At 35.9% G+C, this 24239-nt stretch overlaps 1 protein-coding gene across 1 annotated transcript in view; it reads left to right on the top strand.

Moving 5' to 3' along the window:
- Positions 1 to 24239, top strand: part of PDZD8 (PDZ domain containing 8) — a 59416-nt gene that overhangs the window by 30211 nt on the left and 4966 nt on the right. The window contains exon 4 of the mRNA XM_037399385.1: positions 22010 to 22172. Within this exon, the coding sequence (XP_037255282.1) occupies positions 22010 to 22172 (163 nt within the window). The remainder of the gene's footprint in view (positions 1 to 22009; positions 22173 to 24239) is intronic.

Here is a 24239-nt window from a genome sequence, read left to right as displayed (position 1 = left end):
TGAATAAAAGGAAAATATAATCTGTCTGCCTTAAAAGTGGCAGAAGAATGGACATAGAAATGATCTTGAAATATTAGTAACAGAGACTTGAGGGAGCTTTGCAGCTGGAAGTACCCCTTACGTTGACCATGCAATGCCTTGAGTGCTGTATGGGTGCTCAGCTGGTCTGAATCTTATTTCTTATGAACTGCTCTGTGTATTTTAGTAGTCATATTGCCTTTCTTTAGGTACTGATTTTTCTGACAAAGTTAGTTTTCTACAAGTTGTAGATACTATTGCAAATAGATTGCTATCCTAGATAAACTTATACCCAGCAAGTGTGTACACACGCTAAATGGTTTGTGCTTTTTATTGGTTGTATGAATGTGAAGTAGTGGGGAAGAGGTGCTCAACTATGACAAAATGTATCCGTTCCAAGTTTTCTCTTAAGTCTTTCTTTTTTTATAGAAATTCAGAGGTACAAGAGATTCATTATCGATCTTGAAATAATAAAGTTAGATAATCCAAGAAGATATGAGGAAACACCTTGAAAGTCTGGTTTCAACTAATAGGTAGTACTACAGGAATAGCCACAAGTTTGTATTCCTAAAGGTAGTAAGTGTTGGGGCATGTTTGTTGTTGGCGTGTTTTTCTTTTAATTTTGGAAACCCCTTCTGTGAATACTTTAGCAATACAGGAACTGCATTTCATATTCTGCAAAGTAAAAATTTCCATCTAAAACACCACATCTAGTAGCCCATAGGATTCACTTTTGTAACAGCTGAGCACACAAATATCCTCTGAAGTAAACTAATAATAGAAAGAAAGAATTAAAGAATTTTAAGATTAAACATCCCACCACTTTTTTAGGAATTCTGCCTGATGTTTTCTCCAGTTCATTCTGAACATTGTGGTCAGCACTGCAGTAACTGAAGGGGAAGACCAGTGACACTGTCTTTTCAATCTTGCACTCTGAATTTGTGGATGTATATACATTCACATATGTAGGCCACAATCTCCAGGCCTTTTGGTGAGGATATCTTGATGGATATGGCCTTTTGTAGGCAAATTTAATGGTAACTTTGAAATTGCTGTAGGCAGGCTGGTTGGCACCTGTTCATCAAAACCAAGTAATATTTCTCAGCCTTTGTAAAACTGAATTTCCTTTATCAGGGATTAAGGGAAACTTAAAAGGTATTCCAGTACTGTAACATATGAATGTAAAGTAAGAAATACAGTAAATCAAATCCAGCACTTTCTGAAATGAGTTGCCTGAAGATACTAAACAATAATGTCAAAATTTAAAGCAACTGTGAAACGTTAATTTGTAAATACATGGAGTTAAATGCCTTCCAGTTGGCATTTCAGTGTGCTTATTTAACAGCCTGCCATTTCAGCATTTAATCCTATCAAAAGAAAGGAGGCAGATTAAAGCAAGAGAAGCTTTTTGAAAATGTCACTTTTTATGAAAATTCATGATCTTGTAAAATTTGATATTTGTAAATACAATGGGGAATAGTTCTGAGATTTGTACCTTACATAATATTCTGTAATCCGTTTTTCAAATAAACTTGAAGGCCATCAGGATTTTTTTGGTCTCATCCTAAACATTTAAGCCTTTTGACGTGCAGCTTCAGAAAGCTTTTCTGTGTTTTAATGAGAGACCTGTGAAAATGCACTGTACATCTTGGCTGCTCCAAGACTATTGAATATGAACATTAAAAAACCCCAAACCACTAACAGCTTTTTTAGATTAATTTTTTATTTTATAGTTTGTGTATATTCAGATAGATGTTTAGAACCGAATGTCATCGCTCTAGTCACAGTGTGACCTGATACTTCTTGCCTGCTTATAAATCATTCAGTATCTATCATGCACTGCATCCTCTGTCATGCGTACCCTCGCCTGGGACGGACAGGGAGAAAGCAGAGCTTGCTACACTTGTGCATTTGGTGGCAGACACTACTAAATGCATTGTGTGCGGCCAAGTCCGTAGCTTCCCTTACACGCACCTTCTTTCTTTTTACGTCCAAGCCTGGATTTATGATCCTTCCTAGCCTCCCTTGGAGTGCTGCAGAGATTGACTTCTTGCAATGAATCTGACTTGCTGAGTTTCAGATTTTATGTACCAGATAAAAGATCAACAGATAAAATAACTTGAGTGGGAAGAATCTGAAGTGAGTAGGGCTTAATGCTCTGTGTGTGCTTGCACTTCCCTATCCCCAACTCGTACTTCAAGAGCTGACAGTGAAACTTGTCCGTGGTACTTATACTTATGAAGAGAAGTTCTTCTGCAGCCAGATACTTGTCTCATATAGTGAAATAAGTCTGGTTTGGAGCCGCTTAATTCTAGTCTAAATCACTACTAGGTTTTGTAACCAAGTTATATTGCAGGTGCCAGTGGTGATACTGTCTGTTCAGTTGGGGTCTTCCACGCTGGTGTTTTGCAGGGTGTTGTATTCTCTGAAAGCGTGGTAGTGACCTCCTGATTCATCAGGAAGAGACACAAGTCTTTTAGATAGCTATGTTGGGTGAACTCACCTACCTAAGACCTCTCTGCATGGCTGTTCTAGGACAAAAATTACATAAAACTTCAAGCTTGATCAGAAACTAGTTCTGTTCTTTTGATGCTTTTTATAGAGCCGATGAACAACATTCATTTTTGCTGTGTTTTTTGCTTGCAGTTTACTCATATAACCACCAGCCTGTAGTACAGATTCTTTGAGTTACCTTTTAGTTGCCTATCTTCCATATCCTCCTTATAGTTCCCAGTTTGAATAGCAATGGTAAGCTCTTGTCATACTTTTTAAATTACAACTTTGCATTTAAAATATAACAGTGTTTACTTAATGGTTTTGTATCTTTTCCTTAAAAATGCTTGTAAAAACTAAGGTGGGCACACAATTTTAGTGTGTTAGTAGTTGTGGTGATGATGACCTTTTTTCTTTTTCTTTTTTTTTTCCCCCCCCTATTCTTATCTGTTCTGCTGCATGTCCAAATGTTGGATGCAGGAAAGAGTTTAAGTAGGTGTTACAGCAGCTGTATTTCTCATTTACAAAGGTTGATTTACAATGATAGCTGATCTTGCTAAATAAATAGATGGTTGATGCATGAAAGCTAACTTGTTTGTATGAACAGTATGGCTTATTGTAAGAGAGATAACAGTGTTTTATTAACCAGAGTAAACAATGTGGTTTCTGGGTAATTCAGTATATTTCTGGAATGACTTTCTAAACTATTTTATTACATCCTATTGCAAAGTTGTATGTCCAGATGAGCCAGCAGCTCATGCTGGAGGCTGTTGCACGTGGTTGGAGTGGAAGGGGAGGAACCTGTTAAAACACAGATATCCGCAGCCACCTTTGGAAAAACAAGCTGTTTTGATTCTTGTTCATTTGTAGTATGTTTTAATCTTTGGTCTTCTAATTTACTTTTAAAATGCATTTTCTTAGAGCATGCTTATAAAAGTCAACCTCTTCTTAATGTACTAGACTTTTCTTTTTTCAAGTTGAGAGACTGGGATCTTTTCCTACGAAGAGGTAGTAACTGGGTTGAAACTAATGTACTCATTTGTATGGGTTTTAGTAATGTTTCACTGCCAAATCAGGACCTCACCAAGTAAACTGTTGGGCACATGGAAAACTGTTTCCTTCCATTGGTGCACAGTTTAATCTCCCAAAATAATGAAGAAGGAAGCCTGCATTTGGATGTTTAATTACTGAATAAAAATGTGTTTTCTAGGTGGTAACAACACAAAGAGAGAAAACCTGGAGGTGGGTAGTAAGTCTAGTAAAAGGGGTCCATGGCTGTGAGTAAAAATCCTTGTTAAAAAAGTGAGGTGGTGGCACTTGGTGCTCATATGCTCTCTTATGTTTCTTTGTGTTGTAGGCAGTCTTAATTTAGCCTAAAACTCTGCATCAAGGCTATGAAACTGCTTTCAAGGCTATGACTGAGCTTACAGTCCTGCTGGAGAGAGTAGTAAATACGTAACGTTTTTGTTTCATTTATTGAACTTTTGCAGTTTGGCTACGAAGGGTGTTTAGCTACAACACGGGTATGTCTATGATGGGTTTTTATTCCTTGCAAACAATATTTGAGCAAAGAATTCTTTGTTTAAACACAGTTGTTTCCTGGGCTTGATAAATGTTTCTATTTTCACTACTGTTCTTGAAACTTTAGCTATTGGAAGAGAATCTGAAATAACATATATTCTAAAAATATACTTGTAATAGCTAGGAACAAACTTTTGGCCACCGTTGTGAGCAAACGCATTCAGGTTCTTGCCAACTGATGTGCAGAAGTGCATTAGGAACCGCAGTCTTGGTTACATATGACTGAGGTAACCAAGAATTGCCATTAATTCCTAAGCTTTAAAAATAACTGCTGGGAGGAAGTAATTTTATGAAAGGTTATTAAAGCAATATTCTCTCATCTAATAATTGGAATAAAAGTAAACGAGATTTACTAGAAAGTAAAGAATCTGATTCTATCTTAAGAACACACTATTTACTTTTACAGAAGTTAGTTTCATTTCTGGATCTGTTTTGACAGCTGGAAGTAGAAACCTATAAAGGCACTGGAAATGCATCCTGGACAGAACAGACTCTCTTCTGCATGTCAAACAAATAATTTAGTAGAACAAAGAGATCTCTTTTGATATTGCCAAACCCCCAATCCACTGTATAACTCTCCAAATGTTGAAATAAATATTTTTAAAGCTACAGTAGAAGAGAAGCAAGGAATGTTCCTGTGGCTGCAGGAAGAAGAGTTTAGGGAAGGATGCTGTATGAGTCTTGACTGATTGTGGCCTGGGCCTCCTTTTCATCAACGCAGTAGTAGAACAGGAGAGGTGAAAGCTAATTCCTTCCTCTTACTGCTTTTCTGTCTCTATCAGAAAATAAATCTTTGACATTGAAACTTGGCACTCATTTTTTATTTTTACTTTTTATTGGGGAGTAGCTACCAACTTCTGAAAGGAATTATTCCTCTTCATCCTTTTGAAAGTTAGACTATTTTTCTTTTTTCTTGCTATGTGCTTCCTGGTAGCTGGTGTCTAGTAGTCCTACAGATTACTAGGTAAGCTTCAAGTATTACGTATTGTTAAATGCAAAGTGCAGGAGTATAAGTTCTATTGTCAATAGAATAGATTTTAATTTTTTTTTAAAGGTGGTATTTCTATTGAGGCAACAGCATAAACTCAAAATAGGAGAGCAGTGGTTAACCTGCCATTTACTGGAGAGAAGATTCTGCAAATAGAGCATGAGCTTGAAGCTTATAGTCATTCTTTTATCTGTCTATAGGTATCACACATTTCTGCCTGTCGTTAATTAAGGAAATAAAAGCAGTTGAGAATGCTGAATGGCAGGCAGCTAGTAACTACCAGTTGTCCAGAAACACTTTAAAGCAGTGCCTTCTCTAAGAGAGAGTATGGCTGATACACAAAACTTGAATGAGTGCACTGTACATGCAGACATGCACTTTTTTTTTTAGTATCTATCACTTCGCCCTTTCTCCACATATCTTTAGTTCCATTCTCTGAGTATTGCTGCCATTTATCTTGAATACTTGGCATAACGTGACTGTTGGTTAGGTGTCTTATGTAGTGTAAGGAGTAATTTTTAATTGGTTATTGTTAGTATGGCATTTTTTCATTATTTAACAATTTTAGAAAGTCATACTTAGTTATGCTGTGTTAAGGCAGTTACATCAACTGAGCAAGCATCACTCAAGTCTGGAGACACAAGTTTGATGTCAATTTCAAAGTGTCTCGTTATTCATTCAGAAGGTCTCGCCTTCATATTAATTTGGATATGTCTTCCATCGTATATCCTGATGAGCATCTGTATACCTGTATAGTGCTTTTTTTTTAAGAAGTAGTAAAGTAAAAAGAAAAGAAAAAAAAGAAAATTAATTTGTAAAATCTGTGAGCATGAACTTCTGTTGAAAAAAATGTGAGTATTTAACTAGGCAGAGACTTAAACCAAGGAGGCGGCTCAGTTTGGCTCTAGTCCCTCCCTTAGCCCTGTGTCCTCATTAAAGCCTCGCTGGTTGCGTTCCCCAAACAACACAGAGCTGCAACATGCCCAGGTGAAAAAAATCTAGTTTTCTGTAGGGGTGCATTGGCTCTCAGGCCCCACACCACAGCAGGGACACCCAGCCTGGCCACTGAGAAGGTCCTGCTGCCATGGGAGTGCCAAGGGCTGTGGGACCACCCCTGCCCTTCTCCCCTCACCTTTGAGCTGGGGTGGATCTTGCCACCTTCCCATCAGGACCATGTTTATCCCTGTGAACCACAGTGCTGTCAGCTGCCATGGAGAAGGGCCATTACTAAAAACCATACATATTCTCCGTGGAAGCAAGCATGTTCTCTCTCTATGTAATAAAACCATAGATCTTCCAATAATTATAAGCACCATATTACTTGATGTCATCATTATATACAAGTTATGATCTTTGCACACTGCTTTTGACCTTGGACTGCTTTGTATGCAAAATACTGTTTCCAGTTCTACTCAAGTGTGTCCTTGTATGAAAATGGCAAAAAAAATCAATGATGCTTCTGCTGAAAATATATAAATTACAGTTCATTTGGGTATTTGTATGACTTGGCAGGGTAGAATTACCTCAGGCTTAATTATCTTGCAGTGCTCTTGTTCAAATGGTATTAAAGTATGTAAGTCAAAGGCTATTTTTGTGAACTTCAAGAGTTCAAGAAGGGCAAGCTGTGCATGATGAACACACATGTTTATTCATTATGATTTCCTTCTGGCATTGCAGGCTAACAGACTCCTAAGTAAAAAAAAAAATAATAAATAAATAAAACACTGCACTGATAGGTTTGGGTTTTTAGCTCTCCAAATTGTCGTCATTTTTCTCTCACAAAGACAACAATTCTTCATACTTTTCTCTGAATACATTGTAGTACACACATGGCAGTCTCTGCCGAAGTGTGACATGGTACACAAATAGGTAGCTGAAAATCTGAATTTAAGCTATGGGTTTCTTGGTAATTGATGTACATTAGTGAAGTTCTAATAATCAGAGGTTATTTCCTGGGAACAGGAAAATTAGGAATGTTTTGCCATGGTGCCGCACCCACGGACTTGCAGACTGCAGTCCTCCAATCCAGATCTAATTCTGTTTTCTCTCCATCTTCCTTTCCTTGCCCAATTCTATATACTCATGTTTTTACTTTTTTTTTCTTCCCACCCACCCCCCTCCCCCCGACTTATTGTAATTTTTTAGGTACTTTTTTCTTAGTAATTTTTCAGGTACTTTTTTCTTAGGCTTTTTAGGGTGTTGCAGAGGTTATAAAAGCAAATAAATTTTTAGAGTTAACACATCTCTTACTTTCATGAACTATGGTGGGAGTTAAGTGTATAACAAATCACGAGCAAGTTGATGATTAAATTTGTAATTTTGTATTCTGAAGCTTTGCTACAAGATATTTAATCTTTTTTACTTTTTTTTTTTTACTGTAAGGTATTTCATCATTCATCAAATTGCACGGTTGGTTTTTCTGTACAATTCTAATCTCTTAAACACGTAGGTTTTCAAATAAAATATTTAAAAATATGTAAGTTTAAAGAGAAACCTTAGGCTACATATTTAATACTGAATGTGCCATTTATGAACAGTGTCTTTTTTGTCATCACAGCCTTACAGTGATGGTCAAGAAAGTATAGTACCATGGCTTGATATCAAGTATCCAAATTATATCACATAAAATGTTTTCATCAACTTTTTGGATGCAATTTTCAATTTTTTTGTTAGATAAAGCTCATTCAAATGATTAAGTAAACTGAATTATTCATACTTAAGAAGTCAAAGAATCAAATAACTTTTTAGTTTTGCTACTGATGCAGATTCTATCCTTGTAATATGTGGAAAGATATTTACCACCTTACAAATAATTACCACTTTTAAGGACACAAGTATTGATCTACTTAAGGACAGCTTCTGTCACATGTGCATTTGCCAGTCTTCGCCCCCCGCCATTGTTCAGTATGACTTATTTTTTTAGATATTTGTATTTCTTAAGAATTCTGAGGTGTTAACTAATTCTGTGTTTGTTTTTAAATGACTGAACTGTAAATTTTTGGGGGAAGGTAGTTGGGTTGCAGTCCCAAGCAAGTCCTGCTTCTGGTGGTGGAAGAAAGGAGAAAGAGAAGTAGAAAGGTCTTGCATTATGAAATCTGCTGGGTATTTTTCTTGTATATCTCACCAGCTACTGATAATATCTGTTGCTAATTTAAAAATAATAGAGCATATGAAGTTATAGTGAGAGCTGAAGTAAAAGAAGTTTTTAGGCTTGACGTAATTTCCTATCCATTCTTTAATCTACCTTACAACAGGGAGCTGAAGAATTGGTATATTACTTCCCTGAACCAGAAAATCCTTCAACACAAACAAAAAAACCTCTTGTCAAAATGCATGAACTCTTTATTTCTATTATGGGTAGTGTCCTGCTTCTTTTGTAATTACATACATATTTTTTTTTCTTTTTTTACTGTTTCCGGAAGACTTTTTTTTCTTTCAGCACTTTTGCATGCTTCAGTGTTAGTGGTTTGAGGTCTAAAACTGTTTTCTGGAGAACTCGTATGTTCTGCTACCTCCAGAAATAATGAAGGGAGGTAAATTATGAGATAGATTTCTGCCAGAGTCATGACTAAATCTTGTGATAATGCACAATCCTGGTCTCAAAAGTTTAACAGAAATCCTTGTGGCATAGCTAAGTGGGTTTTGCTTGTTTTGGGTTTTTTTGTTGTTCATTCTCATAATGCTTTTTCATAGCCTGAAATAGAGGATATTCGACTCTTTGTTTAAGTAGTTATACCAATTCTGTTTTCTTGTCATTCAGATATCTAACTACAGGGGGGAAAAAAATAATCCCATTTTTTGTTAGTCAGTTATGAACATATTGATTATGTGGAGAGAAAGCTGCAACATGAAGGTCCCTTCCAAGCCAAACTATTCTATGAAAAATTCCAACCTAAATTCCAGCCTTTGGATTTTCTTGAAGCATTTGTAGAGGCAAGGTTGCAAAGTTGGATAGCATGTTGATTTTAGTTTACAGCTAATGTTCAGTTTCTAAATCATTCTTTGGATATATTGGGAAGTGATTCTTATGCATGTTTTGGGGGGGGGAAACATCTAGAATATTTTCAAGTGCAAAGCAAATATAGCTGGATATTGATCTCTATTGCAAAGTGAATTGTCAGCATTTGATGGTTGGTCTTAAGATCTTTTTCATTTTAATAGTTGTGACAATCTTTATAAGTGATGAACAGTAAAAGTATGAAAATCTGGCTTCTAGGTGTGCTGTTGTCTTGGTGCTATTAATCAGATGTGACACTGAGCTGCTGTTTCAATGCCTGGCAGCGACTTGTGCCCTATCACCATAAACAAATGGATTTGATGTGATTTGTGCTCAACAAAATAACCAGAAATAGATGTGTGTTTGTGGAAAACTTTACTGGTTATATAGTTGTGTGTTTATACTGCAGTGTTTTGTCCAGAACTTAATTGAAAACAACTCAGTGTGGTTTGGGTGCCTTTCTACATAGAGAAAGATTATTATATATGTATACAAAACCTTGGTCTTTTTACAGCAGTTATTCAGAATAAGCTAGATATAAATCCTTGTCTCTTCCGACCTTGGTAACGTAGAATTTCAGAAGAAAAGTGATCTGTTTTTAGCAGGCAAAGGGTGGGATTGGGAGGTTGTATGCAACAGGAACTTCGTTTTGATTCAGATGGAACTTCTATTTAATCTCTGAAGAGCTGTTACGATGATGAATCATTTCACTACATCTGCTTTAGTTCCTTTGGGTTTAGCTAGTTCTGTGGGAATGCAGGAGCCTGAGCACTGATTGGGTCAAGCAGGATATTTATTATTCAGGCTTGTGCTTTGCTTTGATAGCCATCTAGCCATTAATGCTGATGAGAAATACAACAGTTGTCAAGAAGATGGTATGTTTATGCAGTGCAGAAATAAAAACACTGTTCATTTAAGTGCTGTGATATGTCAGATTGTAGAATTATGTTGGTTCTAGGTACATGTGGGGTCCCTGTTGGCTTTGACTGTGTTATTGATAAGAGTGTAATTTGTATTACCCAGAATTGTAATGGTTTATTTATAAGAGAATAGGGTTTTTTACTTCTTTTTTTCTGCACATTCTTGTGTAAGTAACTCTTTAAATATGTTGCATCTTTAATAAGTCGAATGACACTGCTTGATTTCCTCAACTTTGGTACAAAGCTTAATCTGATAATCTTGTTAAGGGTTGAGGATAGTGGAAGGGGTCAGCCCGGCTGTGGGGCTGTGGGAGAGCTGGGAAGCCCAGTGCTGTGCCTGGTGCTTTGGCCTCTCCTGGCACTGCTGGTGCTCCCTGGCCCTGCCCCTGCCTCTGGCAGCACTGACCTTTTCCTCAGAGCAAAGCTGCAGCAGGAATTCTGCTCCCATCCCAAACCCAGGGCTTTTGCTGAAGATTCCCAGGCAAGGATTTATGGAGCTGCTGCTCATTTCAGATGATTCACTGTACTCCAGATGTAGCTGCAGTTAGCATTGCTGTTGCTCTAAAGAAAACACTTCTGCTCCAGAATACAATCAGCCTATAAATAATACGCTTATTCTTTCCATCAGAAATAGAACTTTTAAGCCCTTTAAAATATGACTTTTAAGCCCATTAGGAGATCTAAGAGTTATGATTTATATGCATTAGAAAATAGTATTGCATATTTTATTTCCATGGAAACTAGCCTCTGTGATGGATGTTACCATAACTATAGTGGATAATAACTTTTCATAATTTTGTTTTAATGGCAATATACATGTCAATAATCAGATGGTTAATGCTGTTGGGTGTGATAGCCAAAACCGCCAGGCAGTCTCTTTGTGTGGAGAGGACCCTTTACCATTAATATTATTTCCATTATAAAGAACTTTTATCTGATAGTCCAGTATTTTGAATTTATTGCATGAAGATTAATAGTAGCTGGTTTATCACTATAAATTAGGTACTTCTAGGATAAATATAAATACTAGCTGGTTTAGAGGGTTTGCGTTTACTGTGTACATTTGAATGTCTTTCATCTTTTTTGCTTCCGTCTCAGAGATGAACAAAACCCTTGGCTGGCCTCTCTCATGTGCACATATTCATAGTGCATAAACTCTTTATGTTCTCATTAATCTCCTTTATCTGTAATTTGCATTGCAGTGATTCATAAAATTATACAAAGAAAACTGTTAACTGGGTAAACTTTTTATTGGTGTCACACATGGTATTATTTATAAACTTAATCTGTTCTGTGTAATACCCGATTTCAGTAACCTTATTTCAGTATTTACTGTTAGCCTACCTGAGTGTTTTTACAAAATACTTGTATGATAACCAAGTCATCCTTAAGCAATATTGGAGGAAGCCTTTCTTCTATCAAAGACATAAATGGTGATATAAGATTTGGAAGAAAAAAAAAAAATCAATCTTTTCTATATTTTCAGGGCCAAAGGAAATCGTCACAGTTGGGTTTAATAAAGGCTAAAAGGATGTCAGTGAATAAGAGCACTTAAAGAAGAGCTACATTGGTGTTTGTACTAAATTGTTCTCCAAAGAGGTCTGCGTAAAACCGAAGGTCTGCATTTTACCTGCTTCTGACACTTTGAAGTTAAATGCAGGTTTTCTGCTGCCTTGTTTGTCTAACTCCTCCATTCAGCTCCTGTAATTGCTGTTTAATAAGAATGCCTCAGCAATTCATGATGATTGCTAAACAGTTTACTTCTTGTGTGTCACATAACCTGTTTCACCATACAGTTGGAAGGTACACTTTTTTAGCAGTTGCTTAGTCAAAGAGTACCTGCAATGTCTCAGAAGTACTGAGGAAAAAACGATGTAGCTCCTTATTTTGTTCAGTAACTAGCTTGTTCTGGATTTTGCTGATGTCAAATGTTTTTAGTGCTCATCAAGCAGACATGCAGATGTTTGACTTTACTACCATGAATTGTCACATTTATTTCAGACAAATTGCGCATGATGATGAAATTAGACATGTGCATAACATTTGCAGTATTGTGGCATTAATGAATTATTACTTTATGATCTTGGTCCAATATGTAAGTCACTTCAGAATGAAATTACCATCATATTTTGTAACTGACATTTTTTGGTTTTTATAAGATGTCCTGTAGAACAGAAAACAATGAGGCTTACTAGCTTGGTGTATAAGACAACTAGTAAAAAAAATCTCAAGAAACTTATCCATAAATATGCTTCTTCCTAACACTTCAAAAACCCGAACAAACAAGCATGAAAACTGCAGCCTTCATCTGAGATAGTTGTGTCTCGCCATGCACAGACCACGAGTCACAGAGCTGGAAAAACTAACAGCAAAATGTCTACCATCCTACTTCCATTTTTTCACTGTTTTATTGTCATTAAAAATCTGTTGCTCCTAATATTCCACAAAAAGCAAAGCTGGTGACTATTCCAGACCTTACTAAGAAAGAAGAGGTAGCGAGTCCATTGTTTATAAGCCTCATTTCTTTCTGTGACCCATTTGCTTTACAGACTTTCTATTTAAACAATCAAATAGCATTATTGATGAAAGTGTAGACAGCACTTTAAAATTTTTTAAATTTTATTAGAGTGGCTGAAATGTGATATACCCATTAATGGGGAAACCTGCCCCTTAAAAACTGCTTTCAGTATAGCTTGGAAAAAAATCTGTTACGCTTAAAGATACTTGAAATGGACAAGAGGAGGTTAAAAATGGTGGAGAATAATAAAATCTTAGACACTCTCAAAGCAACCGATGGTGGTGCACACTGCAGTAGAGCACTGTAATATTGATATACCTGAAATAACTCAGCAGTACCAACTTATCTGTACTAAGATGTAGTGCTGTCTCAACATCAAACTCAGAATGGGCTAATTAATCTTGTGCTACTTTGACATCAGAATACAGACTAACCGGTTTAAAGTCATCATATACATTTTGATGTTTTAGTCACAGGAGAGTGTGAGAACTGATTACTTACTGGCGGTTTCCAGATGCCAGTAAATGTAACAAGTCTTTTGAAGGCAAAGGTGTTTCATGTGTGTGTTCGGGGCGGGGGGGGGGGGTGTGTTGGGTGGTTGGTTGTTTTGGGGTTTTATTGCTCTTAGCAAAGGCAAGAAGAAATGGGAAAGTGGTGTGTAGGTCATATGCATCATCTGCTGACTGAGAGAACAGTAACAACAATTTAAGAAAAAAAAAAAAAATTTTTCTGGAGCTGAGCTTTTCACAATTTAAAAAAGGTCTTTAAATGGTCCAGTGCTATTAGGACCGCAGGGTTTTTCCCCTAACATTGAGTGCTATCTTTTCTAGTGTTTGAACTTAAACTGGTCCTTTTGAAATGGCTATGTAATTCGTCTGCTTTAATCAGTGCTTGGAGCTCCCTTTGAGAAGTTAGTGGCAGTCACATGAAACTTGCAGAGATACTTTGTGATGGTGGCTGAACATGAGTCATTCCATTACATTAGAAGTGGGTAATTTTATAAAATCCCTTTGAAGGAAAAATGAGGAATCCACAAGCTAATAATTTAGTATCTGTTCAGTGACACCCAAAAAGGCACAACAGTGTAGCCAGTCCCATAAAGTTACATATAGTGTGAATGATCAGTAGTGCTATTGGTACCTGATTTGCCTGTTAAACATTGGTGTTTCAGTTGGTTATGTGTGCTCCAATCTGCAAACATTTTCAGCTTATATGATATGGAATGCAAAATATATATATATATTTATATATCAATGCTGTAATTGCAGGACTGACAATACTGAACAAAACTAAACAAGGTGATAAACATATTTTCTGATACTGCAGATACTTGTGCTGGAAAAATTGTTTGAATATTCATTCTCATATGACTTTGAGCGTTGGCTGAGTCCTTTGTTTTACTGATGAAGACTGTTTTCAAGACAGAGTGCATTATTCAGTTTTTTTGGTGTGAGAGGTGATCAATGTGAAAGGTTGACTTTTTTAGGGGACAACAGACTAGGCAAGTGAACAGCTGCTGAGGACAGCTGTGTGAGTACAGGAAAACCTCTACAGAGTCATGGGTTTTCAGAGCAGAGTAAGCTGCAGTGGAGGAAAGCAGAACACCAAAGCAAAAATCAAGTAATGAAAATTGTTTAAAAACTTGAAGGATCCGCCTTGTCCAGAAACCCACTGCAAACACTATGGTGAACACTGGGTAGAGGCATGGGATTAACTGTCAAACTAAGTGGTATAGGACAGTTGAAGAAAATGAGGTTATGTACTTAAATAAATTCCATAATATCCCTGTGGAGACAGATTTCTGATAAAACTTTCATATTTTTATAGTCACTGTAACTCAGTCCTGTTTGCCATGAAGTCTTATTTTTATTGGTGGTATCTACTTATGCTGTAAGCTCATTCTGTAGTTACTAGCTTGTCCTTTTTTTGGTTTTGTCTGTTAAATTTTTAACTGTTCTATCAAATTTCTTCTTCCAAGCAAAATGGGCAGAAGAATATCTTTTTTGGCAATTGCTCAGTTGTATACTGTAAAATGAATTGTGCGAGAACAATAATTTGGATATTCAGGATTGCTGTTTGACAAAAGATTTTATTTTTTTCATAAGCAGTAGATGATATTTTCCTTTTTAATTTCTTATTGAAATTTTATTCATATATATTTTAAAAAGGTCTAAATATATTTATATATTATGTTAGTTTGAAAAAACAAACACCCCACCCCCATTCTAGTATGTCTAGAACAAATACATGTTAATTCAACATATGTCTGGTACATTTGGGCAACATATTTAAGAAAATTGGGGAGGAAAACCAAATCGGCATGTTTTGAAATTAGCTGAATCAATGTAAACTTGGGAACGGGAGGAAAAAATTATGAAAATTTTCAATCGACTTTGTCGACTGAAAGGTGTATGTTTCTTTAGTATAGAGGAAGCATCACATAGCAAGGAAGTATGTGAATTATTGTTGTAGAAGTACTGATACAGGTTTTAGAACAGTAACGACTTTAAAGATTTAGCTTCAATTACAGAAACAATGAAAGTCAGATTTTTATTCAAGCTATCTTAGGAAATGCATTTTTAAAAAGTTTGAAAAATAATTCACAAATCGGTGAAATAAACTTCCAAGTTTGTAAATGTGTTTTCTGCTACATGTTGGTTTCTTGGAGTACAGTATTGCTTCTAGCTGTGATATATACTTATGTTTTCAGAATCAGTATATTATCTTTTGCATTAATTACCTTCAGTCTTTTTCTTAATAGTGGTTTGTAAGTAATGCTTGTTTCTGGTGGGGAGGAAAATAAATACTGAAGAGTCAATTTTCTATGTAGAGTTAACTTTATTACAGAGATTATTTACTTTCTTTATATAGTTTGTCACATGGTGTAGTCTAGTTACTCTGTTAAATATGAATGTAGCTTTTGATCTATTTTTCCTTTTTTAAAATCTTCTGTCAGCATGTTTTCACACATCTGAACTTGCTAAAGGAAATATAAAGATTAAGGAGATGAATGCACATGTCCAGTTTTAGGTAGCCAGCTCCTGAGTTTGTTCTTCTTGGGTCTGTATGTTTTTACAGTATATTTTAATGCATACTAACCAGGGAGTTGCTTGGGAAACCCAATCTGTTTGACAAGTTTTTGAACCAAATTTTTAGTGGATTTTTGTGCAACAGTGTGAGTATAAGAAGTAATAGTGAACGCCGTTTATAATCAGTACATTCTTTATTGCCTATTGAACTATTTAAGCATCCCAAGAATAAGGCTAGCTCTCAAATGCTCAGAAAACTTTCTTCTCTGTCCATTGGGAGTTTTCTCTATGCCTGAGAGAATTAAAGTGTTTTTGTCATCACAGACTGCTTGCTCAGGGTCTACATCAGACACTTTCCGTGCAAGATTGTTTTCCTGACAGTTTCCCCAGAATGCTTCCAGGGGTTATCCTGCCATGTGGACAGGAGGGCTGGAGGGTAGGGTGGAAAAGGCTCCTGCTGCTCTGGCCATGTAGTTTTGGGCTTCAGGGCTGTCACAAGGAGAAGAAAAACATCTACTCCTTTGTTAAAACATAGATGGAAATCCTCTCAGAACATTAAAAAAAATAATTCTTTTTTTCCTTTGAGTCTAATGTTACTAAGGAGTGTGTTGTAAGACTGGCGATACCTGTTTCTTTTCACTGTCTTTAGCCGGTATAAATAATCTGGCAATCATTTCACTGTGCAGGTCATATATGATGACTGTATAATAAATAATAAAGTTGAAAAAAGCAATAATGCTAAAGTCCATATTTTAAAGATATATGCCAACCCCCTTTTTTTAATAATGCAAATATCTGAGTCTTCAGAATAGAAGGAACTGCTTCCTAGTTTTGTACTTTAATGTTGGTGGGGTATTTTTTTATTGACATGAAATATTCCTTCCTTTCCTCTCAGCATGCAGAGTTGTCTAGGAGAACGTAATACTTTACAGGCATATTCATAGACATTATCTCTTATTTTTGCGTGAAACACATTAGACCATACCTAGCAAGAATACCTAAGATCCACTGTAGCAACCGTGACAGGTTGGAAAAAAAATTAAGTTTTTATCTACAGTACAGCATTGATGTGATGTCAGTTTGTGATACATAATAGCATATTACACACCACTGATAGTGAATAAGAAATATTTTCAAGATACTATTTTTTAGTTGATGTAAAGTCAATGAAATAAGATTTCTTACATGTGCTTGGGTGATCAAGCTTTTCTTGGCATTTACTCAAAACTGACATGCTTACTAAACTCTAATAAAGCTTTATTGTGTTAATGCTTACAATAGTTAAGCAAATGTGGAATATTAGAGTAAAAATTAAGCTTTAAAAAAAAAATTTCCTTTTCAGTTCCTGAAAATAAGTGATTTGTTTAAAAAGGAAAAAAATTCTCATGCTCTAAATTATCATGCTGTGGCTTAATTCTGTGACTTTTTATTTTTGTATTCATCAAATAGTTTTTAAAGTGTTTAGCTGAATGATGTTGCACTGCTAGTAATAGGTTGTCATACATACTTTTACAGATGTTGTAATCTCCATATATATTAATGGACATTATTTATTATGTCTTCGCAAGTGTGACTAGAAATGCTGTATCTAACGTTAACTTCCATTGTAGTTACGAGACTACATTCTTACTTCTGTATTCAAAAATAACCGGACTTTTTAGGCATGGTTTTGGAAGAAAATGAGATGGCATCACATTTGTCTGTTGGCCATAAGAGGGATATTTATTATCCCTTTGCACTTGTAAATTCTTTCAAACTGATAATTTAATGAAGCATTTGAAGCCTAAAACTGTATCCTGTATTAACACTCACGTAAATATTTGGGCATTTAAATGATATTAGCAAGCTATAAACTTCTGAATGATCACTGTGTGGCTGTGAAGTTCAGTATCTGTGTGTTAAAAAAGCTTGGAAAAATTGATTTTCACTGATGTCTAACATCTGCTATGCCTTCAGAATGATGAGGCTGAGGTAAGGAAAGGCTGTAAGGCACAACATAATTTTCTGCTCCATTGTATTTGCAGAGCATGCTTCCAATATTGAACTGAAAGTAGTGATGGGGTTGTGCTCCGCAGTTTCTCATACACTGATGCATATAAATGAACTAAAGTTTGTACTGTGAAATCAATGCCTATAGACTTTGTCCTGGAAAAGTCAGGCATCCACAGCCTCACATCAAAATGTTTTATTAATTTGAAAGTCAATGGACATCTTGTGCCCTCTTCTTGGTGGTTTTTTTTTCTTCAATAATAAAACATTAAGGAAATGACTTTTCTTTTTTCCCAGGATAGCCATTCCTGCTCTGTTGCATCTTAGTCTCAACAAGTATTTCATAAATAATCTGAGGGTTGCTTACCTTTTTTTTTTTAAAAAGGTACATTTTCTAAGTTCAGTGACACAATTTAAATTTTTCAATATAAACTCTCTAAATGTATGCCTGTCACTAACAAGCAAGTAGTATCATTTGCTTTGTATTGCTTCTAATTTAATAACTACAAAGTGTTGCAGGAACTAGTAAAACAGAGCTATTAGGTCAAATTTAAATAAACTTGCTTTAATATGGTATAGCTAGTTGGTTAAAATTTCCCTTTCTCCTAGGTACAGCTGTTAATTTTTCTGCATTGCAGTGAGCTTCCTTAATAGTAAATGTCCTTTCATTATCAGCAGAGGTGGGTTTTTTTCTGTGTGATTTAGCTGATTTTTGTCCTTCTGATGTTTCGTGTTCTGGGACACCCTTGTCTCTTCACATTTATTATCAAGTTTCAATTTGAGGGAGAGGCAGAAAGGCATGAAGGAGCTGTGCTGGGTATATGAAGATGCTTGGGTTTGTGAAGGTACTTGTGGGGTGGGGGGTGTTTGAGAACTCGAAGCAGGGGTTACCTGCACTGCAGCTAGCCTGAGATATTGTGGGCTTACTTGATGAAACGTGGGAGCTGCCAGAAAGAAAAATCAAGGAAACTATTCATCTGCTTTGGGTTGATAAATAAAAACAGTTTACTTCGTGAGAAAGCTTGTGACTGTGCCAAAGTTAATAAAAAGTTGAGATGAACTTTGCTTGTTATGTTCAAAGGCGCTCCCCTTCCAAAAACAGCTTTCCATCAGATACTGCTAGAATATTGGAAGTCTCCATCAGTGAGTCATACGCGTTGTAATCTGCGGTTGGTGTCCCTGCATGGGAGCCAAATGTTCAGAGATACCTAAGTGTCTTTGGTCCCAGCTGTCCCTAGTTTCTTTTATGTGGTCTCACCCTGGGGGAGGAGGGAAGCCTGTAATGCTGGGAATCACCTCAGAGGTTTCTAGTCTTTTCCAGTAGAGAATATTTTCACTGTTAAGTCATCCACTGTTGAGATCTGCTCAGAGTCGTCCTTGGATTCAAAAGAAGCTCAAGAGGATGAGGGTTGGTACTGACAAACTCTGTAAGAAGGAGCTTTTGGTAACACTTTTTCCTTTTTATTGTCTAATTATGCCCTTCCCCATGTCTGCTCCTCATGGTTTGCCGTGATTGCAAGTACTAATAGTGGTTAGAGGTCATTGCTGCCTTTCTTCAGAACACTAGATGTTGTAGTACTAGCTCTTGTTTCCCTTCTGACATTCCCTTTCAAATAAGGCTTGTTGCATTCTGAAGGAAGGGTCTTTCAAAACTTTATCACTTGTTTGTGCCACTGTTTGAATGGATGAGAAAATATTGGACTGTAAAAAAGAAAAAAAAATTTGCATGTAACTCCTGTAAAAGTGTTACAAAGGCCAGTGTCCCTCTGAAGTTGGATGTTTTTCTGATCTGCACAAAGACTTGATTGCAGAGGAGTTCTCATGCAAACAAACTTACAGCAATGTTTCTTCTGCAATGATGCAAAACTAACAGACTGTCCATCTTGGATGAGCCATGACTTTAAAACGTATTATCTTATAAATTAACTCCAGTTCTCGGCATTAAGATCCAGAACTAATATGTCAACAAAATAGATGTGTCCATAAAGGAGTATAATTAAATGTCCAGAACAACTTAGTGTTAAGAGGAAAATTATTCTGTTTTGGATTTTTTTCCCTCCATCATTCTGTCTAAGCATCCATTTCTTTCCTGAAATTCTATCACTAAAGAGCTTTAAATTTCAGTGGACTAACAAAAATAAGGGCAAAAAATAGTTATAGCTTGCTTTTCAGTCTTTTGTGTGGTTCATGTTTGCTGGTGTTCCTTAAGTGGAAGTTTAACTTTCTGATCTTCATTAGGATAGCTTACATAGTCATTTAGAGTAAGATTTTCAAAGGAGCCATCATAAGAAAAGATATTTGATTACTTAGACTCTGTGGCAAATCTCAGAAATAGTGATCGCCTTGTTATTTGATAATAATATGCAGAGCTACATAGCATAGGGGAGTGATTTCTGGAAGGAGCTTTTGTTGGAGGTTTGTATGCCGGCACAGCAAATTAATGTCACTTGTAGTTTTTTGACAGTTAAAATGTTCAACTAGTGTTGTTTGAAATTGTAGTAATTGTTCACGTTGTTTCTTTGCAGCACATGCAACATTTGTGAATTGCTAACTTAAAGCCATATTATATATAAGGACTAAAGCAGAAGAGTAATTCTTTTCTTTAGAAAATGTTTCTCTCTTCTTCTGCAGGTATTTCTGATACGTAATTAAATTTTAAAAAAAACCTCTTAAGAGTTAAGAAACAAAGAAAAAGTATGAGAGTTTCATTGGTGTAAATGGGAAAGGCCTTAATTAAAAGCAACAGGGGAAAAAAAAAAGGCAAAAACCCTACCACAGTTGTTTCTGCAGGGAACTACTTGTTTGTTTGTATAGAAGAACCTTGAAACTTGGAACTGCAATTAAGCTTACATTTTTGTAAATGTCATTTTGTGTTGTCATATACATTACTGGATATTCACAATAGATGTTAACAAAGTTTGATAGAAAATTATCTTTAAGTGACTGCGAGAAATGCAGAAAATTATTGACAAAGCTTGGAAAGTTAATTCAAGTCTGCTCCTTCAAACTCAATACTGTACTGAAGCAAATTGTTGCATACTGTAGCGTTTTTATTTCTACAAAGAACTGAACAATTAATACAAAACCCAAGATGTGCTGCTATTAAGACTATAGGAAAGGAGTGAAAGCCATGCAGCCAATGAGAGTCATGTACTGAAGCTCAGTAATCCACTTCATCTGTGGAAAGCCATTGTACAAAATTAAGCAAACTAACACATCCTCAGAAGAGAAGGATCAACTGCAGACAGTTCAAACATTGACAATTGAATAGCAACAAAGTAAATGCAGAAGGATGGACGAGAAGACTGTCTACCAAAACCCAGTAAATTGAAACCAAATAGAAAATTTCCTGTGGAGGTTTTCTACAAACAATGTCTGTCTCTGTTCTTAGGAATCAAAAAAAGCGAATTACATATTTGTCCTTGGAGCTGAAACATAGACTATGAGTTCCCCTTTCAAACAGACACAACATGCATTGGTGGAATGATTGTAGACGATCATTTGAAACAGTATAGAAAGAATGTGCTTTAGGGGAAAAAAAGGTATATTTTTAAATTCATAAAGGACAGTCTTCATTAAGATAAAAGTTCTCAAATATTTCAGATACTAAGGTATGTAAACAATTGACTACTACCTAGATATAATTTGGAAGTCCCCATTGAAGAATATAAGACATCTGTGCGTGCATGTGGGATGAAACTTTACTGCAGAGATTGCACCTAAGTAATTATCTTTTTAAGGATATCTGGGATTGTGTTAAGTCTTATCTTTTATTTATCTTGCAGCATAAATATGAGAAAAGGGTTCTGAGTCTTTGAAGAAACATCTTAGGCTATTGTTAATTTAGATTTATTCTAAATATGCTTTAGCAATGTAGAAGTACATAAGTTTTCTTACTCCAAACACATTCTTGTATAGACGACTGAAGAGCTACTTGCAGAACACAAACGTGGTATATTCAAAGTGATACTTAGATTGAAGGTACAGTGCTCTATAATAACTTCTTCCCAATAAAACCGATGATGAGGTTGTGTTTAGATGTAGCTCTGTTGGGACTGGTGCTTTTTGTGAAGATGAGCCATGTGTTGCCTTTCTTGCTGATTTGTATTTGCGTAGGTTATCTCGGTATGTTACTAATTATATATAAACTATTGAATAGATGTGTACACATACACACTTGTGGCTTTTTTTATTATTTTGCTGACAGTTTCTTGCACTGCTCTCTAGTTTTGGCATATTTGGCTCTTCAGCACTGGTGACATTTGGTTCCATGTTTCTCCAAAGGTGTAAACTGGATTAGCAGGCAGTTAATCTATGACGTGAATATCTGCTTAATGAAGTCACTGGATGTCCTAATGTAATTAAAAAAATAATATCAGTTGTATAATTTCATTTAAATGACCATTAGTAACCATTAGTAACCATGAATCCTTGCAGTCTGCTTAATCAACATACTCCTAACGTCTTTCTCTCCAGGCAGAACTAGTGAAAGGCAATCTGCAAAGTGTTGGGCTCACGCTCCGCCTTGTACAGTCCAAGGAAGAAGATGCAGGGCATGTTGTCATTGCAACTGTGACTCCAAACTCACCTGCTGCAGCTGCTGATCTACAGAGGGGAGACAGACTTCTAGCCATTGGCAGTGAGTAATATGTCAGCTTTCAAAATAAGTGTTGTCTTGCAAAGTGGGAGGACGTGTCTGCATATGGTTCAACTAGACTGCCTTTCTCAACAAGTACGGTTATGCTTGGCAGTCATAAAAATTAACGCATGTATTTATGGCCATTTAACGATATAATGCACTTGATTAATTTCCTTGCAGTTTATTTACTCTTTGCTAGGTAAATTCAAAATGAAGTTGAATAAACATTTGAATATAAATATATTCTAACTGACAGTGATCCTGTGAGGTTCTCTACTTAGTCTCTTCCAGTGATGTTATAAAATGTGCTTAGTTTACAAAGAAAATCATAGAATTGTACACCTTACGCCTGCATACTCAGCTTTGAACCTTAAAAGTACTAAACAGAGTATGGAACAAGTAGCATAAACATATTTTTGACTTAGAGTAGTTGTCTGAAATGTCAAGATGACCCAAGAAGACCTGATGAGCATTTGATAGTATTCTTATACTTGTAGTATAAATTTTTGTTAGCTCTGACATGTAGGAGCCTTAAGTATTATTTAGAAATCAATTCTACAGTTCTTACAATTTGTCCAAAGTTCTCAAATATAACTGGCAGATAAGTGCTCTGTTGAAACAGTTACCCTTGACTTTTGTGGAGGAGGGCACTGTGGTTTTTTTGTTGTGGGTTTTTTGGTTGTTTGGTTGTTTTTTTTATAATAAAGATTCTGTTGAAATCCCTGGGCATTATGAATTGGATTGATACCAGTTTATATTCTACAATTTTAAACTAGACCATCTCCAGGTAATAGCTTGAATACTTCTAGTTTATATGGACCCTGTCGCCAACAGAGAACTAGATCATAATCTAAACCATGATCAGAAACTGATACTGAAAATCTTACTGCTATAAACTTGAGAATTGGAGGGGACCTACAGAATGTGGCAATGGACTGAAGGACAAGTAAACCATTAGCAAGAAAAGTGGCTGGTCAACTTAGTGGAAGAAGCAGATAGGAACCTGTTAATAATTAAGAAATAACGCTATGTTTTCCAGTGGATGTTGTGTGACTAAAAACATTATGAAGTAGGAATCATAAGTAGTGTAGTTTAAAGTTGTTGGGGGTTGTGTACTGTCCAGGGATTTATAAAGACCAAAAAGGAGTTGGAATATCACTGTATATTAATAAAAATTTAGAAATAAGTATAGGTACCACTGATAAAATAGAATGTAAACTGAAATCATGCTAGGGGGGGAAAATGGTAGAAGAAATTATGTTAGGGTTATATTGTGAAATTTGGATATTCTCCATCATGTAGTCGGTAGAAAAAGAAATGCAGAGAGCTGCATAATTCTGAGCTATATATGGTATCCCAGATATCCCTGCATGTGACAGCATACATGTCTTCTCCAAACATTAACCATATAAATAAGAGATAAATAAATGTTATATTTGGTTCTTCTGTCATTAATACGCTATAGCAGAATTACTGTGGTAAAATACTATGAAGATAGAACTTTATACATTTACGACATGAACTGCTTAAACTCCCTGCTAGCACAGTTGTATTAATTGGTGGGTGTTTGGTTTTTTGTTTGTTTTTTTTTCAAGTTTTTGCCTGAGAGGTTTTACAGAGCAGAGCTTAACCACTATAATGAGTTATTGTGATTAGGTACCGCCCAAAATCCCCATTGCATTGCACCAGTGATTTAAAAGGGTTTTGACTTGCGTTGAACAGGCAATTGGTGATTCCTCTAGAACAAGAGATTATTTTTACCTGACACCCTACATGACTTTATTTGGATTATGTGCTCATTAAAGATATTTTAGCTTGCGCGTAATTTGTTGAATCTTACCATAGGCTGGAAATACTGTCAAATGGCTCTGAAAGTTCTGATGAGAAAGGTGATTGAGTTCACTGTTCAGCCACACTGAGAATGTAGCGTCATGCCTATATTTTATTAACGTATTGGAACTATTTTGTTTGTTAGCTTGCTTCTGTTTTAATTAAAACTATGTTTAAAGAGATGTCTCTCTTTTGAATAATTTGTTAAATGCCTGCCACTAAGTCCAAAGTTACAGT

The sequence above is a fragment of the Falco rusticolus genome, chromosome 9 (genome assembly GCF_015220075.1).
Source record: "Falco rusticolus isolate bFalRus1 chromosome 9, bFalRus1.pri, whole genome shotgun sequence".
Lineage (NCBI taxonomy): Eukaryota > Metazoa > Chordata > Aves > Falconiformes > Falconidae > Falco > Falco rusticolus.
Note: the sequence above shows the minus strand (reverse complement) of the source record. Positions and strands in the feature narration are given on the sequence as shown.